This window comes from Nymphalis io, chromosome 2, assembly GCF_905147045.1.
Source record: "Nymphalis io chromosome 2, ilAglIoxx1.1, whole genome shotgun sequence".
Taxonomy (NCBI): Eukaryota; Metazoa; Arthropoda; class Insecta; order Lepidoptera; family Nymphalidae; genus Nymphalis; species Nymphalis io.
The window spans coordinates 3,129,145-3,154,252 of NC_065889.1; the positions used below are offsets into that span (position 1 = coordinate 3,129,145).

General features: G+C 29.3%; 1 protein-coding gene across 3 annotated transcripts in view; it reads left to right on the forward strand.

Moving 5' to 3' along the window:
* Positions 1-24,395, forward strand: part of LOC126777621 (aquaporin AQPAe.a-like) — a 66,013-nt gene extending 41,618 nt beyond the window's left edge. For all 3 annotated transcript variants that reach the window (XM_050500704.1, XM_050500725.1, XM_050500715.1), the window contains 5 exons: positions 17,804-17,947; positions 20,143-20,214; positions 20,512-20,649; positions 20,810-20,890; positions 23,553-24,395. In XM_050500704.1, coding sequence (XP_050356661.1) covers positions 17,804-17,947; positions 20,143-20,214; positions 20,512-20,649; positions 20,810-20,890; positions 23,553-23,657 — 540 coding nt within the window. In that variant the 3' untranslated portion in view covers positions 23,658-24,395. The remainder of the gene's footprint in view (positions 1-17,803; positions 17,948-20,142; positions 20,215-20,511; positions 20,650-20,809; positions 20,891-23,552) is intronic.
* Positions 24,396-25,108: the final 713 nt, after the last annotated feature.

Here is a 25,108-nt window from a genome sequence, read left to right on the forward strand (position 1 = left end):
CCCTGGCGGATGTATATTGAATTTATTGGTTTTCTGGTATACTAAATTTATTACGATATAATCATAGAATCATATTTGTTTCCAGTCTCAGTGGCCTTAAACATGCCAAAGAAAAAGTTATGACATTATTTTATCTGTTTTAAAAAAAATAGCATACAACAATAATTTCACCATAGTCTATATTAAAAACCAAAAAAGCAAACTTTTTTTTTAATTATAACTATTACGCGTATATTTTTATACTGTAATACATTAATTTCAAAACTGACAATTACACACCTTAGTAGTTTTTTATTGCATATTTATATGAATATAAATACAATATGCGGAACATGTTGAAATGAAATGTTTTATTGAATTGAACGTAATAAAACGATGTTTAATGTTTATAATCTCGTGATTTCTTTATGTAACTGTACTTCCGCGTGTGATCAGTTCTTCTGGCGTTTAGGCTACTAGTCACGTGATTAGTGCAAGTTGAAGTAAATGACCTAGTGACATTTACAAAATTGACATTTGAGTTGATGATTACGGCGTTTTTAACCTAGTATTATAATATGGACATTAATTTTTAATTAATATGTCTGCAGTTTTATAGGTTTTTTTATTCTATCGGTAAGCTCAGAAACTAAATAAATACGAAATAATAAATATAAAATAGATACGAAAGAAATACTTCGTTTTTACGGCTTTTATTACAATGAGCGTTGTTTTTAATTGACTTTTCATGTACAATAATTTGTTAGCATATTTATGATTGGTGTTGGATTAATTAGTCTAGTAACTAGCTTATATGACTGCAGACCTGGAAGTCAAGTTCGAATCTTGGATCGAGTCAGTAAAAGTTTTTAGGTTTTGCCTGACAATAAATTCTCAGTAGCCGCCCGGAGTTGGGAAAGTTTAGGTTGTTTACACTTGTATAAGTGCCTCGCAAACTACTATCATTGTCCTCGAAATTAGCCAATAGACACACAATAAGACTTATTTTCAATTTGATTTAAAAACACGTAAACTGAAATAGTAAATATAAAAAAAATGTGAACTATAATATAAAATATATAATAAATATATGGATTTGGGAATTTGTAAATAAAACAAAGCTGTACTATAAATTAATAGTATAGTACCTATATATAGGACAATTAAAGTGCCTAATCTGGCTTTTGCTATTAGCAGTCGTGGCCGAAATTAGCTGAAGTTGCAGTTCGATTCCATATGTGGATGAACTCTTGTTACAAGGGATTACTGTTGTATTAAAAATCTATTGATTCCAATTAATAATTTTGTACATGTAGGTACGTACATTTGTAAAAGTTACTGTGATGCTATGCGAATGTTTAAAGTCCTTGAAATCGATACTTCAAAGAAAAAAAATTGCCCTATCTATAACATTAATATAGAGAGATGTTTGTGTCGAAAAACGCTATTAATCAACGTTTCACGCTTCGTTGGATCTCTATAACAAATTGCTGGCATGCTTTATGTATCTGTCGGTCTGTTTGTAGCGTTTCACTGTTGAGGACAACCCTGACTTTCAATTCGCGTCTATTAACAACAAGGATTACTGGACATTGCCTTGTTAATCGTTATATAAACGCTTATTTATGTGAATCTGTCAAATGGACGCTTAAAGTCATTAAGCTCATTGTAAACAAGATAATTAGTATAGAATTTCAATAACCTTATACTAAAACGGCTCTAACGAATTCGTGTACCAAAAATATTTTGGAATTAAATAACTACAACGATTATAGAAGTATTTTTTTCAAATGGCTAGATGACTTTTTTTATATATATTTTATTTTTAAACAAATTACTGAAAAAAAAACAATATTTGTGTTTTTAACCGCGAGTTGAAGTTGTAATTATAATTGTAACAGCTCTCCCATACAAACTTACATGTTTTATTAAAATCAAGTGTCATCGTTTCATTTTAAATATCTACATATTATCCATTCAATATTTCGAACCATATTTACCTTAATTCCAAGAATAATTTTTGTATTGCACGTGAAAATGGCGTTGAATTTAAACGTCATTTTTCAATAATAAATAACCCAAAGAATATATCACTTTATATTTACGACATATATGATATATTATTTATTGATAATAATTTTGTTTGTATATATATTATACAAATATAACATAACGATACAATTTTCCAACATAATTATTAAAATATGTCTATTTTAAACATTGATTTAACTTAATACATTTAAACATATATATTTAATTAAAAATAGGTGAAGGCTCGATCCATCGATCAAAATATTTAATTTCAAAACTAATTTAAGGATCCTCATATAACTTGAAAATGTCTAGTTTAATATATGATGAATTAACTACATTCGGTCGGCAATTAGACGTAACCTTGTCCGATCTATTTATTTTAATAAAAATAGCAATATTAAAACATACTTTATGCCTCGGGGCTCGTTCGACAACGGGCTGTGAAGCTGTTGCTAAATTTGTTATGCCGCGTCTGTTTTGTTCGTAGATGAATGTTTTAATTTTCTTTCATTTTGTTATTTATACTTTTCTAGTTTTTGTTCGTTGCGTCGCTTACGTTTTAGGGGAAGGGTGGGTTAGGTAAAATAAAGGAATCTAAGCCCTTCCTCGGGGTTCAAGCTTGCTTAATCCAAAATTTTATCAATATCGGCTTAGTGCCGTGAAAGCGTAAAAGACAGACAGTCAGAGTGACTTTCACATTTATAATTTTAGTATAGATTGTATATATTGTACACCGCAAAAAGAAGTACAGCAAAATCCTTAGAAATCATTAATGCACGGTACCAAAGAGATAATAAGCCATTTTTGCTTTAATGTATATTTATTCTTGTAATATTTTACTTAATTTTGTTGACGCTGTACCAATCAATAATTTATTATTTATTTATTAATAATAATTTATTTATTTATTCATTTATTAAAATCAATGTAATGCATGTCAATCGATGTGTACAGTACAGTAACAGCCTGTTAATGTCCCACTGCTGAGCTAAGGCCTCCTCTCCCTTTTGAGGAGAAGGTTGTGGAGCTTATTCCACCACGCTGCTCCAATGCGGGTTGGTAGAAAACACATGTGGCAGAATTTCAATGAAATTAGACACATGCAGGTTTCCTCACGATGTTTTCCTTCACCGTTAAGCACGAGATGAATTATAATCACAAATTAAGCACATGAAAATACAGTGGTGCTTGCCCGGGTTTGAACCCACGATCATCGGATAAGATTCACGCGTTCTAACTACTGGGCCATCTCGGCTTACATGTGTGCATCAGTATAAAGTTTACTTCTGGGTAGGAAAGCGTAAAATTAGTTAAGTTCAGTACAAAGACAAAGATTTTTGAAAATAAATATATTTGCATACCAACATATTTATTTATTAGTTGTATTTATTAATTAATACTAGAATTAATAAAAAGTCACAAATACCAAAAAAGTAGGTACGAATAGTAGCCTCATTACGTGCTTGGTGTAATGATTTAGAAAGTTTGTAATGATTTCAAATTTTATCGATATATTATTTATATTGATTTTTTGTTCGATTTTCAAACAAAAATTATTTCATTTAAAGTCTCTCGTAAACTTGTCAGTTGTATATCTCCATTTGGAAAATTCTAAAAATTAAACTTATGTCCGAAACTACGATTGCGAACGTAGGCGATTTTGATATAGGCTCTAATAAATAATTAGTTTTTTCACAAGAAACGTTATAATTAGATAAAATTGAATAGCAAAACCTTATATATTATAATTAAAAAAAAATAACCAAATCGTTAGAGATATTTCCAGATGATGAGATGCACGAAATATATATATACGAGAATTGCTCCTTTAATAGTATTAGATAAATACTATCACCTTAAAATCAGCTTAAAAGATTTTTAGTGATTCCTTACTGGTTGAATATAAACATCACAATAACAACATTTATCAAATTTCATTAATTTACCTTAAAACTCGTGCTTTATATATTCGTAATTTATATAAAATATAATATTTTGATTATAACTGTACATAGATCAATTTTAAACGGTATGTATATGATGTAATTACGGGCCACCGAGTACACTTGACCTACATGCGACCGGTCCACGCTTCAACCGAACGGAACTCTTCCTATTCGAAACATCAAATGACCCCACTTTTTACCCATAGACAAAAACCCGACGGACGTTTAAGCTTTATTACAGTGAAAGTAATGTTATAGTAGGATCTGATGCACTTTCTCTTGCCGTCAAACAGGTCCATTTCATTTTATCTTTTTTATCTATGGTTTAGATTTGAAAGTAAAATAATTTTTCAAGTCCATTACTTTCATGGAACATACTTGAAAGAAACCTTTTTTAAAATTAAATATTTAATATAAAAAAATATAAAATAATAAAGAAAACTAATTTCATATAAAGTGATGGTAGATATCTCCATATTAACACAAATTATTAAAAAAAGTATTTTTATTTTAAATTGGAATATTTAGGAAAGTCTACCCTAATCTACCCTAGGAAACAAAAGAAACGACGTTTGATAGACGTTGGTTCATAGACAAGAAGCATAAAAATATTGACGATAAAAACATAAGTACTGTAATTGCGATAACATTGATAGCCATGATGGCCCAGTTCGCCCCCCAGCAAGCAGAATTTTCATGAGCATAATTGTGTTTATAATTCATCTTATGCTCGGCGATGAAGGAAAACATCGTAAGGAAACCTGCAAGAAAAAAGTAAACAAGAGGAGAGTGCCAGCAGTGAAACATTTAACAGGCTGTTACTTCTTTTACGATAAAAACCTCTCGGCCGAATCCATATTGACACTTGCTAGAAGCTTTACGACTTTTAAAATGTTTGTCAAATATGTTAGGAAGATAAAATGATAATAAAAAATTGGAGGTCGGGCTTACCTTGTGTAAGCCCATCTGGGTAGGTATCACATATTCTACCGCCAAACAGCAATACTATAATATGATCGTGTTACGCTTCGAGTAAGCCAGTGAAACTACAGGCACAAGGGACATAACATCCTATTTCCCAAGGTTGGTGGCTCTTAATATCACAGCCAATGTCTGACACGTGTCGTCAGGTCAGGTTTACCTATTTTATAAAAAAAAAAACGATAATTGAAATGTAACATAAATTTATATTATAAAGTTTATATGTATTATCGATGTACTACTACTAATCTACTTTAAAAAATTCTCTTTGCGTTAAATAGTTTATTGAGCTAGATGATAGGTAAAATAATTTAACTTGACGACCCTTACGAGGAGAGTAATACCAACACATCTCCCACACACATGCTGTTGTTTCTCAAATAAGTGTTGTTTGTACTTTATTTAAAAAAAAAACTATTAAAATTATATAAGTACTCATGATGTGGATGAAACAGCCGTGTATAATCTAAACTGAACGCGGTTGAAACCGCAAGACACAGTAAATTGTATAATAACGCTTGTCGCCCACCCGAAACAATCGATAGATCAATATGTAAATATTATTAATCGTCAATCGCTTCGCACACCATTGTTTACGAACTACTTATATTAAACATTTTATTGTATCTCGTTTGTCATATTAACTGTCATTTATTTGGCCTGGAATGTGAAGGTCAGGCTCTTAATCGTCTAAATGATAATCTTTCATATTTTCATATTAATGCTTCGATTATATCGTAGATGATTTCGATAAACTAAGTAATCGTGTCTAAACGAAATATATTTCATGGTATATATGCCTAAATAGTTACTTTCAATTTAAAAAATTAGTCACTTGATTTTTAAAAGCACCTACAGTCCAATGCTGCCAACACCGCTAAATGTCTATTTTATCGAGAAAAAGTGAGATAAAAACTCAGTTGTACTTTTTAAAAAAACAACCATATAATATAAGTTACTGATGCTTCATAGATCTCTACACGACATTCAACAATTTATAAATTATTATTATTATATATAAATTTATAAGCTATTTTTTCATGAAGTGAAATAAATAATCATAGTATTTTAAGTAGTATTTGCAAAACGTTATTAATAGTACTAAAAATATGCATAATTTCAACTAAAAAGTTTATGTAGGAATCGAAAAGTCGTATAAAACATTTTACACGCTTTAATTAAGCATTCCTTTAAATCTGAACAATGTTAATAAAATAGACTAAAAATCCTCATATTAATGGTTTTGCTAGTAAACTAAGTTTTGCAGCATTCGCGGTAAGGAATAAATAAATAAAATAAAAGGAAAATAAGTTTGTTGACTGACGTGGATTTGACTCGACTTGTTTATTTTAGTTATTTCCACAGTATAATGTCCTATGGCATTCTCAGCCGGTTGTAGAAGAGAAATATCTGCACAATATAACCTAGCCTCTAATGTTTCTTTGGAAATAACTAGAATTCATTTGTATCATCTGGAAATAAATGTAAACTATTTCTTACATCATCTGATTTTACGTCTTCGGAATCGATGGTGGTGGCGAGGGTGGCTTTACATTTAATATGTTCTAGTTGAATTATGAATAGCGCTTGTAACAGCGTACTTAGATAGATACTCTATTTCGATTTATCGACATTAACGAGCTTATTTTTATATGTGTTGTTTAGCGGGTGATTAGTTAAACAATGCGAAATGCAATGTTAAATTAATAAATACAGAAAGAGCGGAATCAGTTTTTAACTAAACGGTCGATAAGCAACGTAATAAAAACACAAGTAAGGCCGTTAATGAACGTCAGTCAACTACAAAAAGATACCATCTAAAGATCTACTCAGATCGAGTAACATTGTATGTCAGTGTGATACTTAGCACTGATACCGGTTCCTATAAATATAAAGACATTGATACGCAAAAGGCATCGTGCATACCGTTGGCACGATCAGATAAAAGCAAGATTAGTTTAAAATTCAATAGAAAGAAAACAACGCTCTTTATTTAAGTATTTACTTAACCTTCTTAAATGGAGATTGCAATTAGTTATGTTAATTTTGATATAATATCGCTTAATTACAATTAAATCATACATGTTAAAATGAGTTTAGTTAGCAGATGTTGCTTTTTCGTTATTTTTCAAGTATTAGCTGGCCTTTTTGTCATTTAGTTGGGTTTAGCTACGAGTACATGAAACAGCTGAACATTTTTACTAGTGATAGGGCTTTGTGTAAGCTCGTCTGGGTAGGTACCACCCACTCAGATATTCTAACACATAACAGCAATACTTGGTATCGTTGTGTTTCGGTTTGAATGTGTTGGCGCATTGGTTGCCAGCTAGTAAAAAAAGGAGCTTTCGACACCCAAGCTTTAGACTGGGGACACTATTATATTTGGTGTATTTATTGCTTTAGTTGATAATTGACTGTATTCGTTTATGTGTAGGCCACTGGTTGCTAATTTAAATAAAATAATGACATTGATACTATATTGCAAAACGTTAAAAGCTACACAATACTACGTTATATCCAAAAAGGTTACACTGTTATTCGCTAAGTGGATTTAGTTTAAATTTTCATACCAGCATATATTATCCCTAATAAGGTTTAGAAACTTGTTAGTGGTTTGTTTACATAAACATATTGCTGCTTTTAATACATGTTATGTGCTTCATAACGAGATAAATAGAGCTGATCTTGATCAAGTTTTTTTTATATTTAAAAAAACGGACTTGAAGTAGAGCAATATTTATTAGAATTTTTAATAAATACGCGATTGCGTATACGTAATAAATTTAAAATACCAAGTATTCATAAGAATATGTAAGAAGTTTGTTCTTATAATTCGTCCCGTATTCTGTGGGAATAAAAACATCTTAGAAAAATGTTCATCATTTTGATGTTATTCTGACAAACGCGTATCCACTAATCATTAAAGCGGCATGGTGGTTTCAATCTTCTCCCCTCTAACAGAGAAAGCCTTAGCCCTATGGGACATTAACAGACTTTTACTTTACTTTTACTTTAATTTTTGCTTATTTTGTTTTTTTATTACATTTCATTCGCCGAACTAGTGTTGGTGGTAAGTAAAAGTGTAACAGATAATACGCTTCCAAAGCATTAGGAAGTTATTGTAGAAGTTACAAAATCAAATTAACTATCTTTTACTCTTTAATCTTTATCCCGCCGTGTCTGTCAAACTTAAAAATACTCTATACTGATACACCATTAAGGTAAAGTTTTATAATTAGTTTAGGTTTTGTGTAAATTGACTAAAATTATACGATGATTATTGAATATGTCAGTAAAAATAATGCTGACTGAGAGTTTTACTGACGCGCGCCGCGTAAACCGCGAGTTTTATGCATTACGATATAAACGTTGATGTAGACCCCTAGTCTACCCGTAATAAACAAAATATATATAAAATTAATATCAACAGCAAATAAATCCTTTATGATTGTTATTTATAATTAAATTTAACCACTGTTAAAGTTTTGTCGTTTGTAAAATAGGTACCTATATGTATACAACACGAACAGTGCGTGAATTTACTTCAAGTATAAGCCTAAGTAATAATTGCTCAATACAAAATGCTTCTCAAAGGCGTCAATCTGTCTGGACGTTATATCTTGAATATTTATGCGGTTTCGTTATTTATATTATTTATTTAACTTTATTTTTATTTAACTGCGAAAAGATTCAGCATATAGTATAATTTTTATGTAATTAAAATAAATTTAGTATCGATTTAATAGTAAATATAGAAAAATAGTTTAAATATGTTACAGAATGAAATGAAAAGTTAAGATTTTACATATTTTGATTTTAAAAACCATTGATTGAAGTTTTTAAATATAAATTAATAAAAGAAAATATTATTATAATGATAACAAATCGAACTTATAACTACTTCGTGATTGAAGTTCAACGGGCTCGCAGCGGCTGAGGCGTTTTTGAATTGTATTAAATATTATGCGGTCTTTAAGATGGACATAAGATGTTGTTAATAACGAAAGCTTACTGAATAAAACAAAAAGGTAAAAAGCTCATGATTTATAGAACGATCACTTTAATATTTTTAAACGAATACATAAGTATAAAACCTAATTTTCTCTATATATCGAAGATTAGATTGTTCGTGATGTGTTTTACGTTTACGATAGCAATTTTTCACATTAAAAATAAAAATTTAACTCAGAAGTTACAGAAAATAAAAAAATTATAGGGAGTCATTGGCACAGATAATTAATATAAAAATAAAAATCTCATTAAAAACCGCTTTAAATTGTATTATATTAATGTCTTCGAATCCAATTATTATCGTCACATACTTATTGAATTAATGTGTGTCAATTGACTTACTAAAATAAATTTTACGATAATGATAACTTAAGAAGTAAGTACACCACTGACATTTATTATTATTCCAAGTTCAAAGAAATGTATTTCTTTAACTTGATAAACTCGTTTTACGCTCTTTTTATCTGATATGTTTAGGTTAAGAGTATTTAGTAACTCATAAGAGTTGGTGGTGAATATTTGGAAATGAAACAGAAGTAAAAAAATAATGTTTTTTAAACTGTAAATATTTACAAGCTGTATAATGTATTACGTGACTGAAATATGACTGATGTAATATGAATTAATCCGTTATAAATCTTAACTTACATTAACATCAGGAGAGTGGATGAATTTAAAAATCATCGGGTCATTAACATTCTTCCGTGATTGGTGAATATATATTTTTAATTCGTTCTTGTTAAGTATTTCAGCAATTAACTAATTTAACATCGAGCTTAAAAATTGTTTGTTATAACCAAAGACAACCATGATTATTGTCCAAAAATTTAAATATTCTTTAGCCGTAATATAAAAAAATATTTACATAGGAAATTTTGAGACGACAGCCAACTAAATGTAAGAGGTATTAGAGTCCATGTATATACAAAATCAATGGTAATCATAAAATTTCTATTGTTATGCTGTCTGGAAAAAACATGACAGCCAGATCAAAAACATAGCTAATAAAAAATTATAAAAAATAACCCAAAAGCATGGACAAGAATATTAGAGATTATAATTTTTTATTAAATATTAAATGCAGGCAGATTTATAATACTAGGTTTAAAACAACGTATAAAATGGAAATTTATGCTCAAGCCTCGATGCTCGTTAAAAAGCATTTATAAGGGTTACCATACACTCAACATGGTCGCAATGAATATGTAAACGGACTCTGTTAGATGTAACAGCAATCAGTTTTGAATTTACGAGGCACAGACTTCGCGCGATAACCTTAAACCATTAGTTACGATCATAGCATATTTGTCGAAGATACCCTGGCGACGGTTGTTCAGTATTAAAGGGCATTTTATGGCCCATAATTGCTTTTAATTTACGATAAAGATTAACTACAAAATAACCATTAATATATACTTTAAAAATAAAATAAACATATTCAATAATTTTCTATTTCTAAGATTAATTAAAAACACTTATATAATGATTTTTTTCATTTCATAAATGAGTTGGAATGAATTGGCGAAATAATGTCATCTAATAATACCTTAATATCATCTTAAATACCACTTTCATAAAAATATAAATAAAAGTGTTTTATGTTATTTACATGGACCTTCGTCTTTGGAGAATAACTTAACTACAATCTATAAGAATTTAATGAGAAAATATATTATATAGTAAAACATACTATTTTTTAATTAATCGTATTAAAATAGTTACATAGGTATTTTGAGTTTGGCCTCACTTTGTATTTAAAACTATTTTAAAATCTTCGATGTGATAAAATGCATGATTTGTATCGAGACGTTTTTTCCTTTAAAATTACCCGTTATCTTAGAAATATTTATTATTCCACAAACAGTATTCAACATCTAGATCGTTTAAAATAACTGTATCTTAATGCAATTTGGAAGTGGACTCATGCGCAAGCATTTCATCAAGTTTATTTACAATTCGAACACAATTGGTTTTAGAAGCAGTGACAGGTAACGGAATCTCCCAAAAAGTGGGTTATCTCAATTTAACATGCAAATCGTCATTGCGTTAGAGATATATCTGCGGCGAATCCGAATTTTGGTTTTATGTCAATTTGATATAACTGTTTTTTTTAATTATAATGCATTTTATTTCTTTTGTATACATTTATATATAAGCAATGTAGTGTGGGCTTGCGGCCAGTAGTAAATGTTGGGAAATAATTACAAGCACAATATACATTATTGACGGCAGTGACAATTGGTCAATATAACTTTGTTTCATTGTCGTTTTACATCAAGGAAAATAAAAGTTTATTATCATTTTTAACATATATACGTATATAACATACATTCCTATAAATGTATACGCTATATAATTTCAATCAATCAAAACGTTGAAGTCGAGATACTTGCAATTAAAGGCAAGCATGAAAGTGCCCTAAAACAGGTTACACGCTTACAAGTATTTAACGTAAACACACACAACATAAAATGAATCAAACCAGCTGTTAATCGAAATGGCAGTTTTCATTCTTTATCTTAATTATTAAAATTATTCATTGACAAAAATATTTTCGAAACCAGTGTAGAATGATTTAATTGAGTGCGAAGCGAAAGGACCTTATTAACTTTGACAGAACAAAATACCAAAATTGCACTTTAAATCGTGTCATCGCATTAAAATGCGATAAAGATTGATTATCAGTGTATTTAATAAAACATATAATTAAATGAGTACAATTTGACCTAAATCTACCTATAAAACGTATTCCATGTTAGTTAATTAATATATACCTCTTAAATATATATAACAGTTCAAAAATAAATATTAAAGTTATAATGTATCATTATTTTTAATACTACAATGTAATTATGAGATTTAAAAAAATAAAGGTGCCTCATCTTTAGTCTGCGATGCATTCATTTTTAACTTACCGTTGAAATTATGTACTAAACTTGTATAGCTACTTCGCAAACCAATATTGTATATATGTATTGTATGTTACGGTTTCGATAAACGAGGTATTTAAATAAGCAAATTTACGTTTAAAACAACTGATTCTGATCAGTTCATTATCGTGAATGTCAAACGGTAATTGAATTGATTGCATTGTTATCATTATCGTGGCGTGTAGCGTACGCTTGTTTGTAGTTGATAATTGCGTTCTCCGCGACATGTGGGCTTGTGTGACCTAAATCCTATGCCTACAATTATCACATACATACACTGACAAACTTTAGTTTAATGTTTTCCTTGTATGGATTTATAACTTATCTCTATAAATTAAATACATTTTATAATGATAACGATCCGTCAAAAATACGATAATTAAATACATATATAAAATGTTTTAATTGCAAAAACATTTAGCTTAATCTTCTAGGTTACAATACAAGGCTAAAATATTTTTTCTTAGGAGTTCTATAGAGTTATTTATGTAAAAATCTTATAACTTTATACAACTATAGTGAAGTATTGCTTGGTTATGTTACATTACAAGTTAAGCTAACGTCAAAGTTAAGTCAAATTAACAAACGTGTTCTTAAATGGAATTGCTTTCTTGCAAGAATTAATTAATCATCGACATTGAAATGTCATTATTACATTTTTAATATTGATTAATTATATAGAAGTTTAATAGTTAACTGTAATAGTTGGTCTGTACATGTTACTATTGAGAATAATAGCGTTATACGGGCCGATATGGGAGCTATTAAAAGAAGATTATATACATATATATATATATATATATATATATATATATATATGTATATATATATATATATATATATATATATATATATATATATAGATTATAATATATATGTATATAATCTGATTAATTAAATTTTATTGAATAAGCTATTAAAAGAAGATTATATACATATATATATATATAAATATAAATAATATATATATATATATATATATATATATATATATATATATATATATATATTATATATATATTATATATATATTATATATATATATATATATATTATTATTATTTATATTTATTTATTATTATATATATATAATCTTCTTTGTACACTCTTTTTTGTACATAAAGTTTTCAAAACAATTAAACTTTATTTTGTTTTCAAATTCAAATAACAGTATTTTGTAATTATCAATTTATATAAATGAACATCATAAGAAATTTAAATATAAATTGAATGACATCATACGAACATCAATTACAAAGGTAGAGCACGATTTGTTTAATTGCCGCGTAAATCAATGCCCTCTCAAAACATTATGAATTAAACGGTTATTAGATTACTAGAAACTGATTAATATATCCGGCGCAGGCGCAGTCGGATACAGCGGCGAGCGAATCGTGTGTGTAATGTGTGTTACCGTTGTTTTTGTTGAAATATATAAACTTATAGCGTCTTATAAATTTACTCTTTATTTAAATTTCAATTAATTTAAGGTGAAATCGATAATATGTTATATACTATTGCAAAAAATAATTGATTTTCATTATAGTGATTCTCTATTCAAATAAAACTGCTGAAATATTCTGAAACCAATTAAATTCAACCCGACCCTCTCTCTAGGATAGACTAACTATATTTACAAAATTATAATCGTGTAATTAGTTATATTAATATCGTAATTCGTTGTAAACAATAAGTTACATATCAATATCAAAGTAATCAAAGTAATACTGTTTTGTTTTCTTTTATCACTTGGACCACTATCACCTTAGGGATTGTAGGCGCCCTTGATCGTACGGTGACCGCAGGCTGTACGCACAGCACATGGTTGAACCGTTACCATAGCCGCCACATAACATATGATAACAACTCACTGCATAAATAAGATTAAATTTATTTTATTTCAATCTTATTTATACACAAAACCATTTATTTAGGTTAGTATAATAATAATATCCTGGGACATTTTTCACACACGGCCATCTGATCCCAAATTAAGCTTGTACAAAGCTTGTGCTATGGAAACCAGACGACTGATATACTACATATACTACTTTTCTTTTGTAAATACATACTTATATAGATAATTACACCCAGACTCAGGACAAACAGACATGTTCATGCACACAAATGTCTGTCCTGGGTGGGAATCGAACCCACAACCTTCGACGTGAAAGGCAAGTATCTACCAACCACGCCAACCGGCTCGTCATAGTATAAAAGTATATATCAATATCTTCAACAGATTGTCAATTTCTCTCTTAACATGCTATTAACTAAATGTTTTAATTAAAATGGGTCATTTATTTGAATTTAGATAGTTTATGTATAGGTATTTTTTAGTTTAGGTTATTATTTTTAAACGTTTTAAATTAATTTCACTTGTGATGTAAACAAAGTCAGTGTATAAGCAAATCTAGGTATTTAAAAATTTAATCGTCGTTTCTATTAACTTTGGAAGTAAATACGGAATTCGGATAACAATAATATTATAACTTCTAAGGTTATGTTAGATTAAAGATCAATTCAAGTATTTTAAAACTAAAATGTACATATGAACTTGTCATTATAATGTTTAATTATTTACATTGACTCTCGTCCTAGTGCGTTCAGGATGAATATGGATAGGTGGCCCCATTCGTGTTAAACTACATATTTCTTCTCGCACTCTTTTTTATCCTATGTGGAGTGTAGAGGCAGCTCAGTAAATACAAATCTGGAACTATTTTCAGAAGAACTTTATAAACCTACACATTGTATATAAAATACATTTACTATAAAACATATATATATATATATATATATATATTTTAATTTAAATTATATAATATATCTAGAAAATCTCTTTAAATTAAAATTAATTTAAATAAGATAAAGAGCCTATCAAATAACCAAGTCCAATATTATTATATAAGTGTAAAATGTTATTAATCAACAAAGGCAATTACCAGTTTTTAATTAATTTGTTAATAATTAGACCGCATAAAGAGCATTACAATTAATTAAATTGTCGATCTAATGTCGAGGAGAGCCACTGGCCAACCTTTACCAATAAATTATAACGATGCTCAAATGTGACTAGGCTGTACGTATTTTTTTACTTTAAAAAACCTCATTGAATGATCACTATCGATTCAAATAGCACTGAAACTCGCTTAATGCTTAATTTATTCAAAAAATTATATAACCTACGCACCACTGTCACGGCTAGATTAACTGTTCACCTCGGCAATGTCATTGATCTTTAATGTATTCACATTAAGCAAATTACGTTAATACTTTTATTATAAACTAGTCGAGCCGTCCTGATTTTGTTTGTATACTTAGAAGATTTATATCCTGAGGTAGAACAAACGCTCTTCTAAAAAAAACCTTTAAATACTTCTTATCTAGTGATAATAAGAGCCGAGATGGCCCTGTGGATAGAGAACGTGAATCTTAACCAACGATTGCGGATTCAAATCCAATCAAGGCATCACTGAATTTTCATGTGCTTAATTTGTGTTTATAATTCATCTCGTGCTTGGCGGTGCAGGAAAAACATCGTTAGGAAACCTGCATGAGCCGCATGACAATCTGTACCAAAACGTATTGGTTGCACGAATGGAATTGAACATGTACGTACTTTGCAATGATACTGCGCAAATAAAAATATACGAATAAAATGAAATTATTTTTAATCTAACACATATTACGATTGTGTGCAGTATTAAAAAAAATTTAAAACATGTGCATAATTTATTATCTACGATCTTAACGTATCTACTGTTTTAATTTCAGTGATTCAGTATTTTCAAAGTCATATTCATGACTTTAATATTTAAAAATAGTGTTTTGAAACATTCATGTTTGAGATTTATTTAATTTTTATTATAAATAATAAAGTTATTTATTAATTAATTGCTATCTGTGACAGTTCAATGATTGTATCAAGATGATTTTGATGAATATAAATTTCTTAATGATTTCCGATTGCAATAAAAGAAACGATAAATGAGCTATTAAGCGAATTTAAGTGGCTTAATTAAATTGAGTGAAAATGTTTTTTAGAATAAAATGTCAAAAAACTGATTAAAATATAAATAATTAAAACTGATATAATTCTATTTATGTTAACATATAATTTATTTTTATTCGTTGAATTTTATGCTAAGATGCATGCATGAATTAGTTGCATATAGTCGAAATAGTAGTCGTATATATAGTGTCGTTATAAATGTTTGTAAAGATATAAAGCTGACAATATAAATAAAAGTAATAATGTAATAGAAGAATAGGATTTATATAATGTATGAGTATTTATAAATATCAATTAACGGAGCGAAACAATAAAAACAAAAAAAAAGTAAAATGCATTGCACGGACATTGGCTTTGGACATACAATTATTATAAAACAAATTACACAAATGTGTCAAAGTTTGGTACTAATCGTGAGTGAACTGAAGAATTCTACTAATTTATCAAGATTATGATACGTTATCGATTCTTTTCTTTACAAAAATAAACCTAAGCTGAATCGTAACTGGAGCCTAATTCTACTATATTGTAACAGTTACGATACGTTTCCGATTCTTTTCCGATCCAATTTCGATGGAACTGCAACTGGATCGTTGTGTTAGTAGAATATTAAATCGGCTAAATGGCAACGATTACGTTTCGATTCGATTGCGATAAAGAGACAATTTGTTTTAGAATTGGCCCTCAGTTCATTGTGGCTTGACCTGAGACACGTTGCATAGCATAGAGCAAGTCATAGTACTGTTCTAAAGCTAATATATGAACACTGTTAGTCACGAGTGTAGTAGTCTGTGATTTTATCTACATTATAATCTCACTAAATTACATACTTCGTACATAACATATACCGTAATCGTAAATATGTTACATAACCTACATTGATACTTATAAATCGAGTTGAATTAATTCAAGTAAAATGAAGTACTCAGGGTGTCTATGTCTATTCATGATCACCGCAATAAATAACCAGATAACATGGATAAAGGTGGTTAATTATCTGGATCTATATGATTTACTCATATATTTTATTTTTCTTGAATAAAAAAATGTGTGTTGTCAATGGCTTTTGTATATCTCATCTATCGTTTCGATATTTTTTGTATGTGACCCTTAGAGTACAATTACTGATGACTATAAAATTTTAATTCAAATCTAATCTTGTATAATTGTGTTTGGGCATATGTTATGCAAACGCTTAAAAATTATATAATTACAGTAGACATAGGACAGATTTTCATACAAAATATTCATAGATGAATAATTAATTATAAATATATGTTGCAATACCTTACAATATTCGATAACAATCGAACTTGGCTGCACCATTACAGATTCAATACACGAACAATCAGTGAACTCTTAACTGACAGGACATTTAATTGGTTCTGAAAGCTGCTTAAATGTCGATGGAGTGATTTATGACGGGTTTGTAAGATAACGATTAACAATTGACTTAAAATTTATATTAACTATTTAAATTAAGCCTCATAAAAAATCATAAGTAATATATGCTTTACCAATTAAGATATTTTTCTCTTATATATATATAGCGTAGTTATAAACACGTTATAATCTTAATAACACCACACATGCTTTATTTGTCTCAATGTTTATTATGCTTCCCAATATAAAATATAGCATAAATAAATAAAATATCGCGTGTAACGGCCCACCTGTATACAATATAGTGTACTATATAATACTCAGTATACTTATTATATTTAATAATTTTTCAGTATCTTGTTAGGCTGGCTAAGCTAATAGCTTATAAAGTTGAAAATCTCTCTCTTCTAAAATTTAAATAAAACAAACCTATTGTATTTTCAGAAGAAACAGACTCCCATATTTAAACATATAAATATATATTATATATTTTCACACCTAATTTAAACTTTCTTTTGTTCCAGGGTATAGGGCATGTGTCTGGCGGGCATATCAATCCGGCGGTGACCCTCGGCCTGTTCGCAGCAGGTGACATCAAACTGTTAAAAGCGATATTCTACATCGTAGTACAATGCCTTGGAGCGACGGCCGGAGCTGCATTCATAAGGGTAAGCGTAATTTTAATTTAGAAATGGTTAATGATAAATGTATGAGTCTACCAATAACTCTAAAACCTTTTATTGTTTGTGTCATTACCGACACATGGTTTGTTTTTTTTGCGATTTTTTTTAATTATTAGCTAGCTAGCACATATTTCATATAAAGGAAATAGTAGTTATTTATACAAAGCTATATTCAATTTACACCATTCTACTTCCATTTCTACTTTATTTAAATTGGATTTTACAACGGCTTTCCTTCTAATGCATTTGTGCTTGAGGAGATATCAATTAGTCCTCATTTTTATTGATGGTATTTTCTATTTAATTTAACTGATATATTTATGTTAGTAATATTTAAAAAAAAACAGTTAAAGTACATAAAATTTACAATAAACTATTGTTATAGTTGTTACGGTTTTTTAATGATTGAAGAAGTTAATTATGAATTTTCTTTCGGAATACGGTCCAAAGCGCTTGTCAGCATTCTAATCTCCTTCTAGAGCACTGCCATGTACGTGTGTTGAAATGAAAAAGTGCTGCTTGCCCTGACACTTATAGTCTCAGAATAAAGAAAAATCTGCAACGACCTTAGCTAACTTCTCATTAGTAAACAAATCTGCGTGAGGAAAAAATATACATGATGTCTTCATATTAAGATTGACTGAAGTCGATCAATCTTTTTCCTTCACACTATTACGTTCAATCTTTTTTAATCACATAATTCTTTCAATATGAAAAGTAAAATTTTATTAATTAATCTTCATCAATGCCTTAAGTATATACAAATAAAAATTGAAAGTAGCTTCAGTACAAAAACGTGACCGCGTGGAATGGTGGCACGAATGTTAGCAGCATTTCCTTTTTGAATCGCAAAAAGTATTTGATTTAAAATGAATTGGATGCTTTTGTCATTCCATTTTAAATCAAATCTAAAGTAAACTGCTAAAGTTACGCGTAGCGTACTAAAAATATCTTGCGCAGTTGGCTGTGGCTACAATCGGTCAGGAGGATATCCTTCTCATTATCATCATGACTTGAAAGACATCGTTGTATCCATAGCTACAAATACCTATCAATACCCATCAATGAATCGCTAGCATCTAAATATATATATTATACCTAATTCTTAACTGGGCAAAGTAAAAAAAAATTACTTACTTTGTTTCCAGTTTGTCAGGATTTTTTTTGCCAGTTATTAACGAACTTTAGTGTTATAAATTTGAAAAAAATGGAAATAAGAAACTAGTAGATAAAATGTATTAGAAATATACGAAATCATGTTTTCCTTAAATTTTCAAAAATGATTTTGAGGTTGAATTTCGAACACTGGCCGAACACTAAATATCAAACTGATTTAAAAAAAATGATGGACAGCAAGCAATTAAGACGATATCAACACGATCATTATGCCTTCAGATCGATTATATTATAGGTCTTTAATTGCGATGAATTTTGTAATTACCTGTTAAGAAAGACAATACTGTACGTGTTAATAATAATAAAATGTTTAAAGACATTACGGTATTTTAATTTTCAATGTTTCGATTCCACCGTTTCATTAATTATTGGCAAGATGCAATTAATACTTGTAATATCATCGTGGCCCGACCTCGCGTCAAGATGCTTAAGATGCGACATTTTACTCGCAAAGAGCAAGAAAAGACCATCAACTTAATATATCACGACTCGTATTAAATATAATTTATCTCATTTATTACGAAGAATATACTTATTCTTAAATTAATAGTTTATAATATGTTTAGGCATCGTATCGCACACATATAGTTATTGTATACAAAAAGCAGCTCTATATGTATCACAATGATAGGTATCATGGTTTAACTGCAACAGTACAGTAACAGCCTGTTAATGTCCCACTGCTGGGCTAAGGCCTCCTCTCCATTTTTAGGAGAAGGTTTGCAGCTTATTCCACCACGCTGCTCCAATGCGGGTTGATAGAATACACACGTGGCAGAATTTCAATAAAATTAGACACATGCAGGTTTCCTCACGATGTTTCCCTTCACCGTCAAGCACGAGATGAATTATAAACACAAATTAAGCACATGAATATTTAGTGGTGCTTGCCCGGGTTTGAACCCACGATCATCGGTTAAGATTCACGCGTTTTTACCCCTAGGCCATCTCGGCTTTAACTGCAATCTAAAAAATAATTAATCTAAAAAAATAATTTATTACAGTTGGCTGTTCCAGAAGATAGGGTATTATCTTTCGGAATGACCCTACCAGGCGCCAATGTCACTGAACCCCAGGTATTTAATTTTGTATTAACTTAAATATATAAATTGTATGAATATTATAAATTGTTTTAAGACAAACAGAAACTTTATATCTATGAACAGTTTTTCGGCTACCATTAAGCTTATTTTAAATGATAAAAAATAGTAATGAGATTAAGTAATTCCTAAAATTTAGAAACATGAAAATTTAAAATATTACGAATTATACCAAAAATTTTGTACAAATTACATTGAATTATAAATACCTATGTCTTTGTGCTATGTTTGTTTGGCATCCTTTGCCTTGCTAACTTCCTTTTATGTATTCAGGCTCTACTTATCGAAGCACTGATAACCTTCGTACTAGTGCTAGTGGTGCACGGCGTGTGCGACGCGCGCCGCAACGACCTCAAAGGATCTGCTCCTCTAGCTATTGGACTCAGCATCACAGCCTGCCATGCTGCTTGCGTGAGTTCATAATATAATATATTTAAATAAATAAAAAAACTACGATGTTTCGACTCGCTTTATAGCTCAGAAACATAATATAAGCACATGTCTCAGTTGTTGTTATAGTGTTTACCTAGATGTATATCTAGTTTATATTAACATGTGTCTTAATCTGCAGATACCTTTCTCCGGCTCTAGCATGAACCCAGCGCGTTCTTTCGGCCCCGCTCTCGTCATGGGCAACTGGACTGCTCACTGGGTATGTCAATACTTTTGCATAAATATAGATTTTAACACATGATTAAACTAATTTCTAAGCAAAATATATATATATATATATATATATATATATATATATATATATATATATATATATATATATATATATATAATATAACTAAATACGACAAATGAGCCACACGCTTATTGTGGATTATATTCACAAACACAATCGTCTTCAAATTGAATAACTATTTACGATAACACTGAAAGTATGAAGTTGTGTACAATTTATGTAATTGTTGAATTGATCGTTGGCTTCAGCTGTCCGACTTAATATTTGTTGTGACTGTAAGTGTAACCTCGATAGTTTGTAAGCCTGCCAATCATTGCCATTATTCATAAAATACAATTATTGAAGGCTTTTACAATATTTAACAAGATCAAAACAGCGATGAAACTGACAGCAATGGGACATTTACAAGCTTTTCATTTAATTTAACAGCAACATAGATTTAACTTATAAATTCAAACACTTACTTAGAAGTTAGATTTAAAAGGAAACATATAAGCTTATAGAACTGCGATTACTATGCATGTTAAGCCTTTCACTACTATCCGCTTATATTTATGTAAGTAGTAAAGAAAGTGCAGTTAACCGTTGGTCTTTATATATCTTTATTCCCGACACGGTTATCAGTTGTTTAGTTTAAAAAAGTTTTCTAATTTAAGTATACACATAAAAAGGTTTGATTTTAATAATTCTACCTTTTTTCTAATGGATCTGTTATGTATAGTATCTGTATATATGTTTGTGTGTGTCTTCTTATTTTATAGTATACTTATCTTATTTTATGTATTGTATAACGATAGGTTATGTTTTGAAATATATATGAAGTAGAATTTAAAAGGCCTAGATTTCTGTTTTATTAGGTTAAGGTAGGTAAGAGTGAGTGTTTGTAGTTTTACGTGTTTCATATATTTCCTACAACACTAATTTCTTTCGACGTATTATTGCTTAAAATACTTAAAGTTCTCTAAATTCGACGTCGATTTTAACTGAAAAGGGCAGTTTAAAAATTTCATATAAATATATTCTTTGAGTACGTCAAGTAATTATTCGCAACAGCCATATCACACGCGTCAATATTTTTATTAAACTTATATCTTATATAAAAAATAAATGTGAGATGAAAGTCCAGTTGCATCGTGAGACGTCTAGTATCCCGTTACTGGCCATCACTTTCACTGCATCACGTTTATAACAAACGACTACATTAAGTATATATGAATATGCCGTGTTTCCGATTTAGCACACGTGACATAATAAAACATCTTATATAATATATAATCTCCACCTTTCTCCGGTAGAACATTCTGCATTCTAATAAATTATAAGCTTCGAATTAATGATTAACTAACTACCAGGTGTATGGTAGCCGTAATCTCAAACCTTGTGCTAGAAAGGCGCAACCTTTAAAATTTAATTTAATATAAATAATACCATAGATTTGCTAAAATGCGTTCGTAATAACACTTATTTTATACGTATAAAATTGTTAGAAAAGAAATATTTTATAATATAATTAGTCAGTAACTAACTTAAATGAGACGCATCTCGAATTAATAAATCTGTTAATAAAGATAAAAAAGCAGTAACTATAATGTAGCCCCTACGTCGGGATATTCTTAACTTATTTCAAGAAATATTGTAATCTGCCACACAACATTATTACTGCTCGTTTTAGTAATATATAAATTGTCCTTTTACTTTCATACAATAATTCCCGTTTACACTTATTGTTACAAAAGATAGAGATATTCAAATTATTGAGCCAATATAAGATATCATAAAAGAAAATGTAAAATGTAACAGTCAGGCAATGTCCCACTGTTGGGCAAAGGTCTCTCTGAAAAAGGTCTGTTGAGCGTAAGGTTTGAAGCTTACTCCACCATACTACGTCGATGCGGGTGGTACACATATGGCAGAATTTCATATGACAGATGCGGGTTTCCTTACGATATTTTTCTGCACCGCTGAACACGAGTTATTATAAGCACGAATTAAACCCATAAAAATTCAGTGGTGCTTGCCCGGGACTGAACCCTCCATCTTCGGTGAACAATCACGTGTTCGAGCCACTCACCATCTCAATTCTGTTAAATGTAAATACAACCATGACAGTGTCAATTAGTGCAAGGTCAGAAATTTTCCACAAAGTAAATATTATATATGAAGCGTTAGATGTTAACAAACATATTGATAGAAGTGTGTTAGTTTATCCCATTAAGTTTACTTTGTTAGCAAATAATTTTAAAGGTCAAATGTGTTAGCGTCCATGTTTGTTACGAATTATTGTCCACGGAAATTAAATATTTAATGGCGCTCTATTTCACACGCTTAAGTTTTTTTTAAATGTTTTTATTATAATAAGTTCTCTTCTTCAGAAAATATTTCACGAAAATATAATTTCTGTATTATATCTAATTGTGACACAGATTAAAAACTTTATTTTTTTATGAAACAGTACTTAGTTTATGACATTACATGCTTGTTGCTAATTATTTTAGTTTCCAATATATTGCTAAATATTAAAATCGTTATAATATGATTATCATAGTTAGTTATCATATTTTTTCAGACATATTGAAAAATATATACACCTATTTTAAAACTTAATTTTTTTTTGTTTTTATTTTAGGTATATTGGGTGGGTCCGATTGTTGGAGGTGTAATCGCAGGCCTTCTTTACAAGTACGTGCTTCGTATCGGCAAGACAGGTGACAGCGGCTCATACGATTTATAAGTTTCATGCGCACGCGCATTCACGCTATGTGCCTTAGCTGTCTCTCGCATAATATACTGTTGTTGGCGATTTTTTTCATATGATTTGTTATATTAAAATAAATTGTTAATATCAAGAGATCTGATTATGATACCATCATTATATAAACACACGATGTTAATTAAAAAAATAAAATAAAAAAACCTTTGATATTAGTTGACACTTATGCGAGAGACTTCTGCTTTATAAGCTCATTAATAGAAACTTATTTTAATACACTGTTATATATAATCATAGTATCAATTTATAAGATTTATTGATGAGCTTATATTTTCTTTATTTTCTATATTAATATTAAATCCAAAGTGAATTTGAAACGAAATGTCGAAATTTTTGTTATTTTTTATGGTGAATAATATGGTGCAAGTACAAGAAAATATTGTTGAATGATTTTGTTTAAGCAATATCATTTACATTTTCTTACATATTTCTGATTATATTTAGCGCTTTATATTCTCCATAACAACAAATACCATACAAAGACTCCAACGGTCGTATATAAGATAAATTATATTATTTAGATTTATATAAGATAGGGATTACAAAAGTATTAAGTTTATTTATGTTAATATTTAAGTTAAGTATAATACAACATGTTTGTATTCGAATGCACGAGGTTTGTAACGTGAGGACCATATGTCGCATGTCAGACATCACTCACTAAATGTTATTTGCGAAATATATACTATTGCTAAAATGTATTTTCGTTTTCTTTCCTGTACCTTTTGTATCGTCTTATCTGTGATATTATTTATTACAAATAATTGTCGATTATTTTATAATAGAAAACTATGATTATGACTTTTTTCTTTGAATGGCCAAAAGATTTGTTGTCTTTATGTAAATAATTCTAAATCAATTCTTAATTCCTAGATGGTTTTATGCAGTCTGGGTATGTCCCACCAGGTTCCCAAGGTTTGTTGCGCATTGGCGATGTAAGGAATGGTTAATATTTCATACAGCGTCAATGTCAATTCGTGGTGGTGACCTTCGGACTCATTTTCCCGTCCGTCTACTTTTTTGTATACATAATCAAATTAAATGTAGTTACCGTCATGAAATTTAAAGTTACTTTTACTGATTAGTTACATACAACGAATAATGCAAGCGCAAGGTACGGTATAACATTCAACCCACATAATATTAACCTAAATATTTAAGTCCATAATTAATGCGAGGTTCATTTACAAGTGTAATCGTGTTTGATTGCATTAGGTTCAATGAACTGTCTCTATTATTTTGTGTCAATGTAGACTGCAGTCCGTAATCTGTACGCAACTGCCTACTATTGTACTAAACTATTTCTCAAAGTTCACTCATGTAATGTTCTCGGCATTTAATTTAATCTGATATCTTTGGAACGTATGGGTATAAACAATTATTATTATCAAGAATGTTTATTTATTCAGAAA